At 37.4% G+C, this 13437-nt stretch overlaps 1 protein-coding gene across 1 annotated transcript in view; it reads left to right on the top strand.

Moving 5' to 3' along the window:
- LOC134802129 (M-phase inducer phosphatase 2-like) overlaps positions 1-4094 on the top strand; it is a 49770-nt gene extending 45676 nt beyond the window's left edge. Inside the window, exons 5-8 of the mRNA XM_063774721.1 lie at positions 6-801; positions 1726-1874; positions 2479-2642; positions 3608-4094. Coding sequence (XP_063630791.1) covers positions 6-801; positions 1726-1874; positions 2479-2642; positions 3608-3854 — 1356 coding nt within the window. The 3' untranslated portion in view covers positions 3855-4094. The remainder of the gene's footprint in view (positions 1-5; positions 802-1725; positions 1875-2478; positions 2643-3607) is intronic.
- The last annotated feature ends 9343 nt before the right edge of the window (positions 4095-13437 follow it).

The following is a 13437-nucleotide window of genomic DNA, read 5'->3' as shown; positions in this document are numbered from 1 at the left end:
TCCAGTTGGACTTCACCGACGTTCTCCAAACGTCATTCAAAGAAGATTTTAAGACTGAAGACACTTTCGTCCCAGAAAAAGAAGAATTGGACCCAGAATTCGACACCCTCCACGACCTAGAGGAAGAATTTGATAACGACACATTCGATCAATGTAACAAGTATGAAATAATCTCCACGGACAGCCCGGATATCATATCTAGAGGCAGAAATCCTTCAAACAGAAAAATTAATGGAAGCTTCGTCTTCGGAGCACCTTTAGCGGACACAGAACAGTCCACCTCCTTCAACCGGCCAGCGAGAGCCTTAAACTTTGAGGACAGCTTCGAATTCCCTTCACCGGTCATCAAGAAAAGCTCAAGCTCGGGCTCTGTTAAAAAATCACTCAAATTCAGCGAGACACCAACGAAGGACTCAATGAAGCGGTTATTCACTTCGGAAAGCACTACTTCAATGGAAAGCGGCTTTGTATCCGAGTTTGATGACCAGCTTTTAGATATTGAAGAATCTAATTCTCCTAAAGTAGCTAATTTTGATAATTTGCTATCGGGACAGATTAAGAATAACGTTATAAGTAATGTTAAGCAGCCGTTATATAGGAGTAAAAGTTTCAACCCGGCCCAGTCTAAAGCGAGGGTGTCTCTGCTGTCCATATTGGAGTCTCCGCAGAAGAGGAGTCAGAAGAGGACGGAGCCGGCGGAGGGGGGGGAGAGTAAGAGGAGGAAGTGTGAGGAAATAAGGCCGGTGCTGCAGCGGTGCTTCTCTGAGAATAACGCTTCGATTATGTCAGCTTTGGACCGATGTGAGTATACTTGTATTTTTTTTATTAAGTAGAAAATATTTGCCACATCGGTAGGATACTAATTAGTACTAATAGTGAATTAGTGATATATTATTTACAAGCTTTTATTTAGTCTATAATAATCAAATCTTGTAAGTTAAATTTGACCCACTTCCCGGTTTCCGATGAAGGTGAAAATTTGCATACATATGTAATTATGGTACCATCGAGCTGATCTGATGATGGAGACAAGAGGTATATGTAATTATGGTACCATCGAGCTGATCTGATGATGGAGACAAGAGGTATATGTAATTATGGTACCATCGAGCTGATCTGATGATGGAGACAAGAGGTATATGTAATTATGGTACCATCGAGCTGATCTGATGATGGAGACCATAGGAACTCTGTGATAAAACATCGCAACCTAATTGTTTTTAGAATTGTCTCGATGAGTATTAGTTGCCTGTGGAAAGAAAAATACAGTCAGCGATAAAAACTTATACCAAAAATGATTTTTTTGCCAAAACCAAGCTCTTATCTTATACCTTTAAACGAGAAATTCTTGTATATATATTTATTTATATATTTCGGGGATCTCGGAAACGGCTCTAACGATGTCGATGAAATTTGCTATATGGGGGTTTTCGGTGCCGAAAAATCGATCTAGCCTAGGTCTTACATCTCTAAGTAATTGTAATACATTAGTTTGAATTGGTAGTTGCAGTTAGTTGTATTTTATAAAATTGTTGATGTATTGTTATTATTTTTGCTTCTATGTAAATTAAATGTTGGCGTGTAAAAGTGCCCTTGTCGCCTATTTGCTGAATAAATGTTGAAGTCGAAGTTATCTCTAGGAAAACGCGCATTTTAGAGTTTTTATTTGTTTTCCGAGCATGGCTCGGTCTGCCAGATTTTATTAATAAGTGTACTGTTCCACAGCGGATGTGAACCCGGACCTGATCGGAGACTTCAGCCAGCCCTTTGCGCTGCCGCTGACCAGAGGCAACCACTCAGACTTGAAGAGCATCTCATGTGACACCCTGGCCGGCCTCATACGGGGCGACTTTGATAACGTCACCGAATTCCAGGTAAATATTAAACGAACCCAATTACGTTTTCTAAAAAAAGAATTCACTTATATAAGTTTAAGAAACTTTAACTACGTGAGTTTTTTAGGGTTCCTTACCTCAAAAGGTACAACGGAACCCTTATAGGATCACTCGTGCGTCTGTCTGTCTGTCCATCTGTCACAGCCTATTTTCTCGGAAACTACTGGACCAATTAAGTTGAAATTTGGTACACATATGTAAATTAGTGACCCAAAGACGGACATGTAACGTAAACAAATGAATGACCATTAGTTTAGAAGACATAGAGTAAAGATATAGACCAGTAAAGCCCCCCCCCCTTTATATTCGAAACTACTGGGTTTAAAATTAAAAAAAAAATACACAAATAGCTCTTTACCTATAGATATAGAAATGTGCAGTCAAGCGTGAGTCGGACTTAATGTACGGAACCCTTGGAACGCGAGTCCGACTCGCAGTTGGCCGGTTTATTTGAAAAAAAACCTCTTTAAAAGTATGTTAAAACAATTTCTTACGAATTGAAGCGACTAAATATTATTTACTCATACCACCTTATCTGTGCCGTTATTATTCCACGCCATAACCCCTCCCCCCCCTCCCGCAGGTGATCGACTGCCGATACCCCTACGAGTTTGAAGGTGGCCACATCTCCGGAGCACAGAACCTGTACACCCCCACCCAGATCCTGTCCCTCGTCCAAGGACCGAGGCCGCAGGGCAAGGTGCTGGTCTTCCACTGCGAGTTCTCCCTGGAGAGAGGGCCTAAGCTGTAAGTAGACCTTAATCAAGGCATTTTTGGGTCGGTCTACTCGAAAGACCTGTGGTCTACTCAAAAGACCATTGGTCTATTCAGAAGACCTTATAAAAACGAATACCATATTTCTCTTAAATTTCTATATTTATCATGTTTTTCTTGATAAAGGCGTCTTTGTTTTATCAGTTTCAAGACTTTTAAGTATCTTATTATTATACCTCTTACAAGAACACTTGCATCTCTTTCCTCAATATGTCATACGAAAAGGACGTAGTAACGTAACGTAATAACTTACCACGAAGTGATTTGATGTCATTTTATTACTCCGTCGAAGGCTCTATACCCTTTGCCAAGTTTTATTTATTTATTTATTTAAACTTCATTGCACAAAATATATACAAAAATGTACAAATGGCGGACTTAATGCCAAATGGCATTCTCTACCAGTCAACCATAGGGCCAAACAGACATCTACAATTGGTGCAGAGAGAGAAATATACCTATTCAGTGAATAAAAAAAAAGCAAACTATACGTATAAACTACATAAATAAATAATATATTAAGTATAATAATATAATAGTATAATAATATATGGAAAACTCCAATCGATACTTCTGGGCACCCTACCGGAGGGCACAGACCTGGGGCCAATTTTTTATTTGTAGGTTTTTTATTTTTTAGGTAGTTTTAGTTTAGTATTTTTAGTTATTAGTTTAATTAATTTTTGTTCGTCATTATTATTTAGTTTATATTTATATTTAAGTTTAGTTTTTAATTAGTGTTGTTTGTTTACTTCCATATATATATAAACTACTACATATTAATACAATACATATTATAAATATAATAATGATGGATATTATTCGAACTCTTGTTTTAGCAAATGCTTACGCAACAACCGCTTAAAAGAAAACTATATTTATTGATAGTTTAAAAATATATAAGTACTAGGTATTAGAAATCTTTTCTCTTTTTCCAGCTCTCGCTTCCTCCGCTCCTCCGACCGCGAGAAGAATAAAGAGAACTACCCCTCCCTCCACTACCCCGAGGTCTACCTCCTCCACGAGGGCTACCGCGCCTTCTACCAGCGACATCCGGAGCTCTGCTCGCCGGCCGGATACACCGCCATGTTGGATCCGAAACACAGGGATCTGCTGAGGCAGCACCGCTCTGTACAGCAACCCTCGTCTTCTACGCATCATAGGAGGAATCGGCTGCTGTTTTAGAGGATAAAAAAATTTGGTCTACTGGAAAGACCGATGGTCTACTGAAAAAAGCTATGGTCTACTGAAAAGACCGATGGTCTACTAGAGAGACCGACGGGATTTTGTTAAGACTAGCGTTTCTGGATTTAGTCTACTCAAAAAATCTACGGTCTTTCGTAAAGACTGGCTTTCCTAGCTTCGTTTACTTGAAAAACCTACGATCAACTGCATAACATTAACTACTGAATGATCTGAAATACTACACGATGTTGGTCTACTGGAAAGACCTTAGGTCTATTAGTAGCATGAGACGTCCGACTCCTATCACGAGTTCAGGGGTCATAGCCAAGGTGACAATCATTGATGGAAAACTCCAATCGATACTTAAATAATGTATGGAATACGTGACTTCGTAGAATATCCTCCCGATACATTTTTCTATTCGTTTGGTGTTGGTCGATGTACAATTGTAATCTTGACTAGGCCCCTTTGTCGCTAAACCAATTCTAAATTATTGAAAAAGGTCTGATTTTAAGGTACTCATCGCGTGGTCTATTGGAAAGACTGGTCTACTGAATAGACCGTCAGTTTACTTGGTCTTTTCAGTAGACCATGGTCTTTTCGTTGCTTGGTCTATTGAAAAGACTGGTCTACTGAATATACCGTCAGTTTACTTGGTCTTTTCAGTAGACCATGGTCTTTTAAAGATTTGGGTTAAAATAAAGCAATAAGACTCCTCTAATAATGGGTCAAAATTCTTTTCGTTGTCTCGTTTTTTGACCCCCAAAAATGTGACGGAGTGGAGCTTTTTGTATGGAGTGAAATTAAGTCTTGAATTTTTCTTAAGAGAATTATAATCTACAGCTAGAAAGACATGCTATAGCACTCAATTTTTCTATTTATTTGATAAAAGACAAAAATAGAAGCGTGACAGAGTCGTCAGAAACAAGACAGCGAAAATAATTTTTACCCGTTTAACACTAAATTTAATTACTAATTTGTAAATACGAAAAATGCCATATTATTGTTAAAAAATCTAAGTTTTTAGTACAAAAATAGGCTTAAAAAGTATATCCCACCTATCTTAGTTACTACATAGTGTAAGTTTTCATTTGACGCAATATAGTTATAGTCTAGGAAAATCGGGAATCTATCCAATTCACATTAAACTTCCCTATTTGTATGAAAGTTACATACAAATTGTCGGAACTGTTTATTTGAGTGTCCTATGAAAACCTTTCAATTGGTTATATACCTTGTATAGAAAGTTGTGTGAATTGTTACATTAGTCCGTCTAACATGTGTGGAAGAGCCACTATAAAGGCCAGAACACACTGCGTGTGCGTAGACGCACGTCACGCAAGCGGTGTGCCGTCTCTCATATGGATCTGTATATTACATCACACATACGCACCCGGTGTGCACAGGCCTTAAAACATTCACTGCCAAGAACACGCTAGGTAAATTACACAATTTTCTGCGCAAGGTTATACCAAAGAGAATTTGAAATAGAGGCGGATTGTCAAAGTAAATTATGTAGCCACAGTAAATTTAATGCCATCTTTCAACAGAAGATTGAAACTGTTAGAACGCCATTTGACTTTTATCCTTATTCTTTCACTGACGTGTTAATTTGTTAAATATTGAAATTAACGCCATCTACTCGACACTACCAAAGGTATGGTGCAATCTTTTCGAGCGATGCCGCCATAACCTTTGGCCTACTGTCGAGTAGATGGTAACTCTCTATACACTATTCTCTTTGGTTATACCAACTCCCATCCCTTCCCTTATATTCGTATAGGTGAAAAGCTTTAATAAAAAAAATGTGCCGTTTAAAAACAAAGAAAAACTGTATATAACTAGTTAGAAATTATGCTATTTGTGTTTTAAGTATAAGTTATCTAGAACTTGTTTGCAATAGTTATATTTATTTAAAATTGACGCTATTAGAAACAAAAACGTGGAAATATTCACTGACTTGGGTGGGATTTGAACCCACGACCGATCGCTAACCCGGTGCTCTTCTGAGCTACCAAGACCTACCCCTACAGCGAATATTTTCCATCATATATGAGCCTTAGGGCCCTAGCGACATCTACCGTAATAGTGTTATACTTCTACCATCTTCTACTATTAGATGGCCTTATTTCCAGTATATTTTTTAATGTTGATATATTTTTTTAGTTATTTTTATCCGAAAATATTTAAATAATACAAGAGTCTAACTCACGCTTGATTAAATCAAATATAAATGTTGCAAACAAGTAAATAAATTGTTCGTCATGGCAATATTATTAAATAAATACGCTTTATATCATAAGTTAAAGAAGAATATATAATTATTGATAAAATAAGAGATTATGACAACCTCGTTTAAGTTCACAAATATATGACGTTCCTAATCAAAAGGTACCACTTTGTCGCTTACCATAAAGACGAAATTCGCTTGTATCTTTATACAAATAACCTGTCATAGCGTCCTTAAGGCAAGCGACGATGTGGTACCTTTTGATTGAGAACGTCACATATATTCAAAGTCGAAGTTATGTTTTTTATTAAAACTAAAATATGACAAACTATTATTATATCAAATTCATATTAGGTATTTTTTGTCATATGAAAATTGTGTAAAATTTCGTAAAATGTGTCGAAGTCTAGTGAAAGGTCCCAGTTGGTCGCTTACGGTAAGGACGAGATTTGCTTATTTCATTATACGAATAACCTGTCAAAGCGTCCTAATGGCAAGCGACAATGTGGTACCTTTTGCTGTGAAACGACACATATACATATACTTCGACTGAGAATAAAATGAAAATTCGAGAAAGTACGCTTACTAGAATTATTATTAACTTGTAAATATTTGTTTATAATAATTATAATTCTAGAATTATTTTATTATGAAATAAACGTATGTTAAAAATTGATAGAAGATTTCGATATGACAATAGTATTGTTGTAACTGGTGTTAAAAATTAAGTTATTATAAAATTTTATATCTTCTCGTTTTTAATAAATTACCTAATGTTGAACAGGACTTTCAAATCTGTGTTTTTATAATTTCGATTTCGCATAATTTCATTTCACATAATTCGTTTTCATTTTTGTCGACTACTTTTATGGAAAATTAATTCACTAATAACTCTTAAAATCCATGGTATCACTCAATATCGCTCGTATGTATAACAAATTTATAGATATACATTTCGTACCATATGCATTTAACACATTCAACACCAAGAACCCGACTGTCGGGTACACTGTTCGTAGCGACTACGCGCTACATACGACGAAACCGTGGCTACGCGCTACGAGCGTAACCCGTAGCACTTAGTGGTATTGAATGTGTTAAGGGTATTGCATATTGAATCTACATATATCTGTTCATTTTTTTTAATATGTCAAATCGTACAGTACGAAAAGTAATAGCTATAGGCATTCTACGTATTCCTAAAAGGCCAGGAGACAAAATGTACAGTCACCTGCAATAATATGTTACTCTTCGAAGGCCGCAAAAATATGTGACACGCTCTTATGACTCTACAAATAAGATCGTGTCAGATATTTTGCGGCCTTCGTTGTGTAACATATTATTGCAGGTGACTGTCCTGTCATAATGTCAGTTGGGGCATATGCGACGTTCCACGGTAAAGGTACCTTACGCTTTAAGTCGTGTAGAGTCGGACCAAGAAAAGTCTGTAGCGGATTTGAAAGCCCACGCAGTGCAAATGTTATTTATACGTCATAATTTCATAGAAGTTTGACATTTCAAATAACACTTGCACTGCGTGGGCTATCAAATCCGCTTCAGACTTTTCTTGATCTGACTCTAACACCGCATTAGTATTGAAGTGTCGTTATTAACAGCGTAAGCGCCGACCGCCGTAAGGTACCTTTACCAGTGGAACGTCACATATGTCTTAGGGGCTATTCATAAATTACGTCATTTCAAATTAGGGGGGGGGGGTCTGGACATCGGATGACGGTAGCATAAAGTAGGAGGAAATGGGGTCATTTGAAGCATGATTTTTGGATGATTATAGGGGGGGGGGGTCAAAAATCGTCAAAAATCGATGACGTAATTTATGGACAGCCCCTTATGAAAAAAAGGAAAGGGCTTTATTCGTCAATGGGCCCTTTATTTAACAATAAACAGTCAATTGCGATTAGTTTTTGTATTGTACATATTATGTCATAACATAAAACTTACCTCCATTCTTGATTTTTCTTAAAAAAACATATTACTACCATATAAAAATAGTACTAATCAAAATCGTAATATGTATACGTTGGCAAAGCAACAAAAATATCTGAACGCTAATGAATACATATTCTTGGCTATTTTGTCTGTATCATTATTTTCGGATTGGATTGTACGTATGATTGTGTTTATTGAAAATTTTGCGAAATGCCAGTGATCTGCTCAGAGGTGAACATTCGTTACAAAAAAAATTTAAACATATGAATTTAAATTATGTTAATATTATATCAAATTGAATGAAAATAGGTTTTTCAACAGTCTTACTTTTTATTTCGTTTATTAGATTTTTCGTTTCATACATACATATAAATTGTCATACATTTTAGGTGTTGAATGAAAGAGATTTTTGGTTTTAACTGCATGCGACTTTAATATAAACACGATATATTAAATAAATTGTGAATAGTTTAAGTTAAATAAATTATAAAAATATAATTACGTCGTATTATTTACATTTACCCCTAAAATTGCTGTAAATTGCTCATTCAATTAAAAATATCTTACCAAAAATCGTATAGTTCACGCACGGCGCTGTAGAGGCGTCACAGAATAAATAATAGTACAGAAGACTCACTCTCTAACAAAACGCGTCTATTAATTACGATCAGGACGGGTATGGCCGCTAGGTGGCGACAGCGCCACGCGCGGCTTATGGCTAGCCGCCAAAGTTGGTGTGGAACGGATGTACTTTTAGCTACCTGTTGCAAAGCGATGAAATCGCGGAGTGAGCCACGCCTGGAGGCGTATTGTCAAAGTAAATAAGTCACAGTAAATTTACTGCCATCTTTCGACACAGGTTTAAAACTTGTAGAACGCCATTTGATCCTTATTCTTTCACTGATATGCGTTAAAATTGTTAACCTTTTCGACGCCGTGTCAAACACAAAAGCTGTCACACGGACGCCACGTCATCGAAGTGTCAAAACTGAAATTGAACTTTATGCATATGCACGGAGGTCTATGTTGCTATGTGGTCTGTGACCGATTAATCAGTCTTTGGCGTTGAACCTGCGGTGCGGATATATCGGTCATTGGCGTCCAAAAGGTTAAATACGCAACGGTGTCGCCATCTACACGAGTATAGGCCAAAGGTATGACGCCATCTTTTCGAGCGATAGCGAATAAATAAAAACAGATTTTTGAAACGCATAAAATATTTATTTCCAAAAAATGTCAACACTGAAACACGTAAAATACAACAGCGATTCTGGTAAAAGCTTAAAAAATATGACTATTCATGGCGACTAGATTAGTTTGCTTATGGTACGTAGGTAGGTACAGTCTGCAACAGAAGTTGCTAAGCGGGCGAGCTGTTCAAAATGATCTTGACGCATGAATCTAGCTACGTCAAATTAAGCCGAATTTGGGCAATCTGCGGAAATAATTCGTGTAGTTTTGGAAATTGGTACAGATATACATTTAGACCGGGAGATAGTGACACATTTTACTGGGCCATTTGTACCAGTATGGCGGTTCGTCAGGGGTCTAAGTACGTAATGAAGGAAAGAAAACTGATGGTCATAGCGCTGGTACCGGCGGCCCAATCGCGTGGGCGTTAGTCGAACGTGTCGGATAAAATACGAGTGTCGAACGATTTGTTCCACAAAAATCCTCGTATTTTCCGATAGTCCATAAAAAAGAAGTAGGCGGTAGCGTAATGCCATATTTCTCCGGTGTGACTTACAGCCCGCCATACTGAGGCGAACACATTAATTTAAAAGAAAACAATTCAATCATTTGTGCCAAGCTAATTTTTGCACAGGTGATCATCGTCGAGCAGCCATTCATGGACATCACCATGCCATACTCTTCGGACGGTTCCAAATGGCCGCCATACCGCCGCAAGGGAGTTAATTTTTTTTTTTTTTGATAAACGATTTGTACCAGTATTGCATTTACATTTTTGGAGAGTATTTGATAAAATGTGACCGTTATTATAATTGCCATACTTATAGTAGGAGGAAAAAGTGCTGCCATACTTGAAAAACTTATTTAATCGCTACGTTTCAAAAATACGACTATACAATACGTAAAATAATGTTTTACAGCATGGCATCATCATATTCTGTTTGTTTGGATACAATTATACCTAAAAAAAATATTCCAGATTATAACTACGGGGCGGACGACTGTGAGACTTAAGCCAAGACTTAAAATAAATAAAAAAAATTTTGACGATTTGTACCAGTATGGCATTTGGATTTTTGGAAATTATATGATGCAATGTGACCATTATTATATTTGCCATACTTCTAATAGGGGGAAAAAGGGGCACCATACTTGAAATAAAAAATAATAATTGTACATATTTGCCACCTCCTACAGGTATGGCATTATGAGATTTCCATTTATGATCACACAGAAAGTGTTGAAAAAAAATTTCAAAATGGTACAAATCGTTTAGCAATATAAAAAAAATTAACTCCCTTGCGGCGGCATGGCGGCCATTTGGAACCATCCGAAAAGTATGGCATGGTGATGTCCTGCTCGACGATGATCACCTGTGCAAAAATTAGCTTGGCACAAATGATTGAATTGTTTTTTTTTTTAATTAATGTGTTCGCCTCAGTATGGCGGGCTGTAAGTCACACCGGAGAAGTATGGCATTACGCTACCGCCTACTTCTTTTTTATGGACTATCGGAAAATACGAGGATTTTTGTGGAACAAATCGTTCGACACTCGTATTTTATCCGACACGTTCGACTAACGCCCACGCGATTGGGCCGCCGGTACCAGCGCTATGACCATATTTTTTATTTCCTTCATTACGCACTTAGACCCCTGACGAACCGCCATACTGGTACAAATGACCCAGTAAAATGTGTCACTATCTCCCGGTCTAATTGTGGTGTCCAGATAAACATACTAAAAGTCCTCGAGGGTAGGGGGTGTGCTGAGGGTGTAGGGGGGTTTCCTACAAATTTGGTTATGTTTATTTTTACTCTGCGTACAATACTTTAGGAGCTACAGGCTGTTAAAGTTAAATAAGAGATAAAAAATAGACGGTTTAAGAAAACGTCGTTTTTTCGTAATTGTTCATCATAAATAAAAATTATAGTTTAGAATAAGCAAGGTAAGCGACCTGCTGATATAATATTAAAAAACCGGCCAAGAGCATGTCGGGCCATGCTCAGTGTAGGGTTCCGTAGTTACCCGTCCGTCAAAATAAACTATTTGCAAAAACTCAAAAACTGATACACCGATTAGGTATATACGCTATATTTTTTCTTGAAAGTCATTACTAAGTTTTACTTTCACGACTTTTTTCATTTCTTTTGGACCCATGGTTCAAATGTTAGGGGAACTAAAGTCAAAAACACAACTTTTTTTCTTTCGAATCGATTATTTCTAAAAATATTAAGTTGATCATAAAATGGTCCTTAAAGACCTTCATTCATTTTAAAAGACCTATCCAACGACACCCCACACTATAGGGTTGAAGCGAAAATAAATTTCATCCCCACTTTAATGTACGGCAGGCACCATATTTTTTTTTAGTTTATATTTTACGACTTTGTCAGCGTAACTGATTTATATATTATTCGTGATAATTTTAATAATAGAAACTAGAAAAAATATTTTTATGGTGGCTTACTGGCTTATTGTTTGTCCTTGTCACAGTCTCACATATTTTCCTGAGTCATGGTTGTTTTCTATGTATTTAAGTATATATATTATATATATCGTTGGCTGAGTACCCACAACACAAGCCTTCTTGAGCTTACCGTGGGGCTTAGTCAATTTGTGTAAACATGTCCTATAATATTTTTTTTTTTTTTTTTTTTTTTTCCCCACCGTAAATTTAGTATGGATTATGGTGGGCAACAAATAAATTCGACCAATCACAGTGTCGCATTGCGTGTGTTTCGTCCCTCAAAGAGGCACGCGTGTACCACTTCTATAGGATCCTACCTTCTATGTCTTGACGCGACGTTATTGTTAAGAAAATGAGAGCGTGTCAAGGTCATTTTGAACACCTCGTCGCTCACTTAGCAACTTCTGCTGCTGACTGTACTGACATACAGTCAAAGTATTTAGTTCCAGTACCATTTCGTACCTTGTCACAGTGACAAACAATATAAAAGTCGCTGCTACCATGGTATAATAATATACTCCGCCTGGTACTCCATTCCCGTCTTTTCTAGGTCACCTAACTGACACGGGCTTACGTCATCATGCGACAGCGCTATATGATAATATGCGATAGCGCTATATATAGCGGCCATGTTGTTGTGACGTAGCCCCGTGTCACTCTGGGAATGGAAGACCATGTTTTATTAGACTATGGCTGCTACGTCGCTAGGGACCTCATACTATTGTCACTGTGACTGTGACAAGGTATAGTTGAATTATCGAGAAGATGGAATTGCATTTGTAGTGGTTGTATGCTGATAGTACAAGAAAATAGAAAATTCAAATATAGAATGCCTGTAAACAAACAATACTACTACATATGCAATTCCACGCTCTCGATGATTCAACTATACCGTAAAATGGGGTGAGTAGGGACAAACCTCGATAACATTTTATTTTTACATTTTATGCAAACTTAATTTTATTAATAAATGTTCCGGCCGTTTGTATTTTAGTTTTTTATGATTTTAGGTAGTTCCATTTCATAACTTTAACGACAAACACAAAATCCCTCCTCACCCCGTCGTCCCTCGTAGTTGGGGTGAGATGGGATTTCATACAAATAGGTGATTTTGAAACGTTGTTGAATCGTTTTTTTTATTATGAATATTTGTAATAGGAATACATTATCACATTCGCTGCGTTACGGGAAGCATTTGGCCGTATTTGACTTTCCGCCGGTGCGGCAGCTATCTGCGCTTGTCATACCCCCGGTGCGGCGGTGGTTTTTCTATGTTCCCGTGTGAGTAAGAGAAAGATGACTATACTCCCGATATTCTTACTTCAAGTATATTCTATTCCAAAAGAAAAAATGTACGGGAAGTATTTTTGCGTAACGCACTGAAAGGTATTTTTTTTCTCTGACGCGGCACGGGTAGTATTTGTCCGTACTCCATCACCCCGTACCGCACCGAAAGGCGGGTACGCAGCGCCCCGATTGGTCATAGTGCTGAGCATTGTTCACGTTTCCACGTCGATACGACATTTTAATAATGGGGTCAAACAGATCACTGTGTTATGTCTTTCCTGTAGACATACACAAGACTTAAGGGCTATAAAGGTTAATTTTCTTATTTAACCCTTATCCACGTGAAAAGGTCCTCCTTTTATTTAGAGAACTATGATAAAATCATTGCTTACATGCCCACAAGCTGTTAACTATAGCCCACAGGAGAGAAAAATGTGCTGTTCGCGATAACACACTAGT

This window comes from Cydia splendana, chromosome 24, assembly GCF_910591565.1.
Source record: "Cydia splendana chromosome 24, ilCydSple1.2, whole genome shotgun sequence".
NCBI lineage: Eukaryota > Metazoa > Arthropoda > Insecta > Lepidoptera > Tortricidae > Cydia > Cydia splendana.
This window is presented reverse-complemented; position numbering and strand designations above follow the sequence as displayed.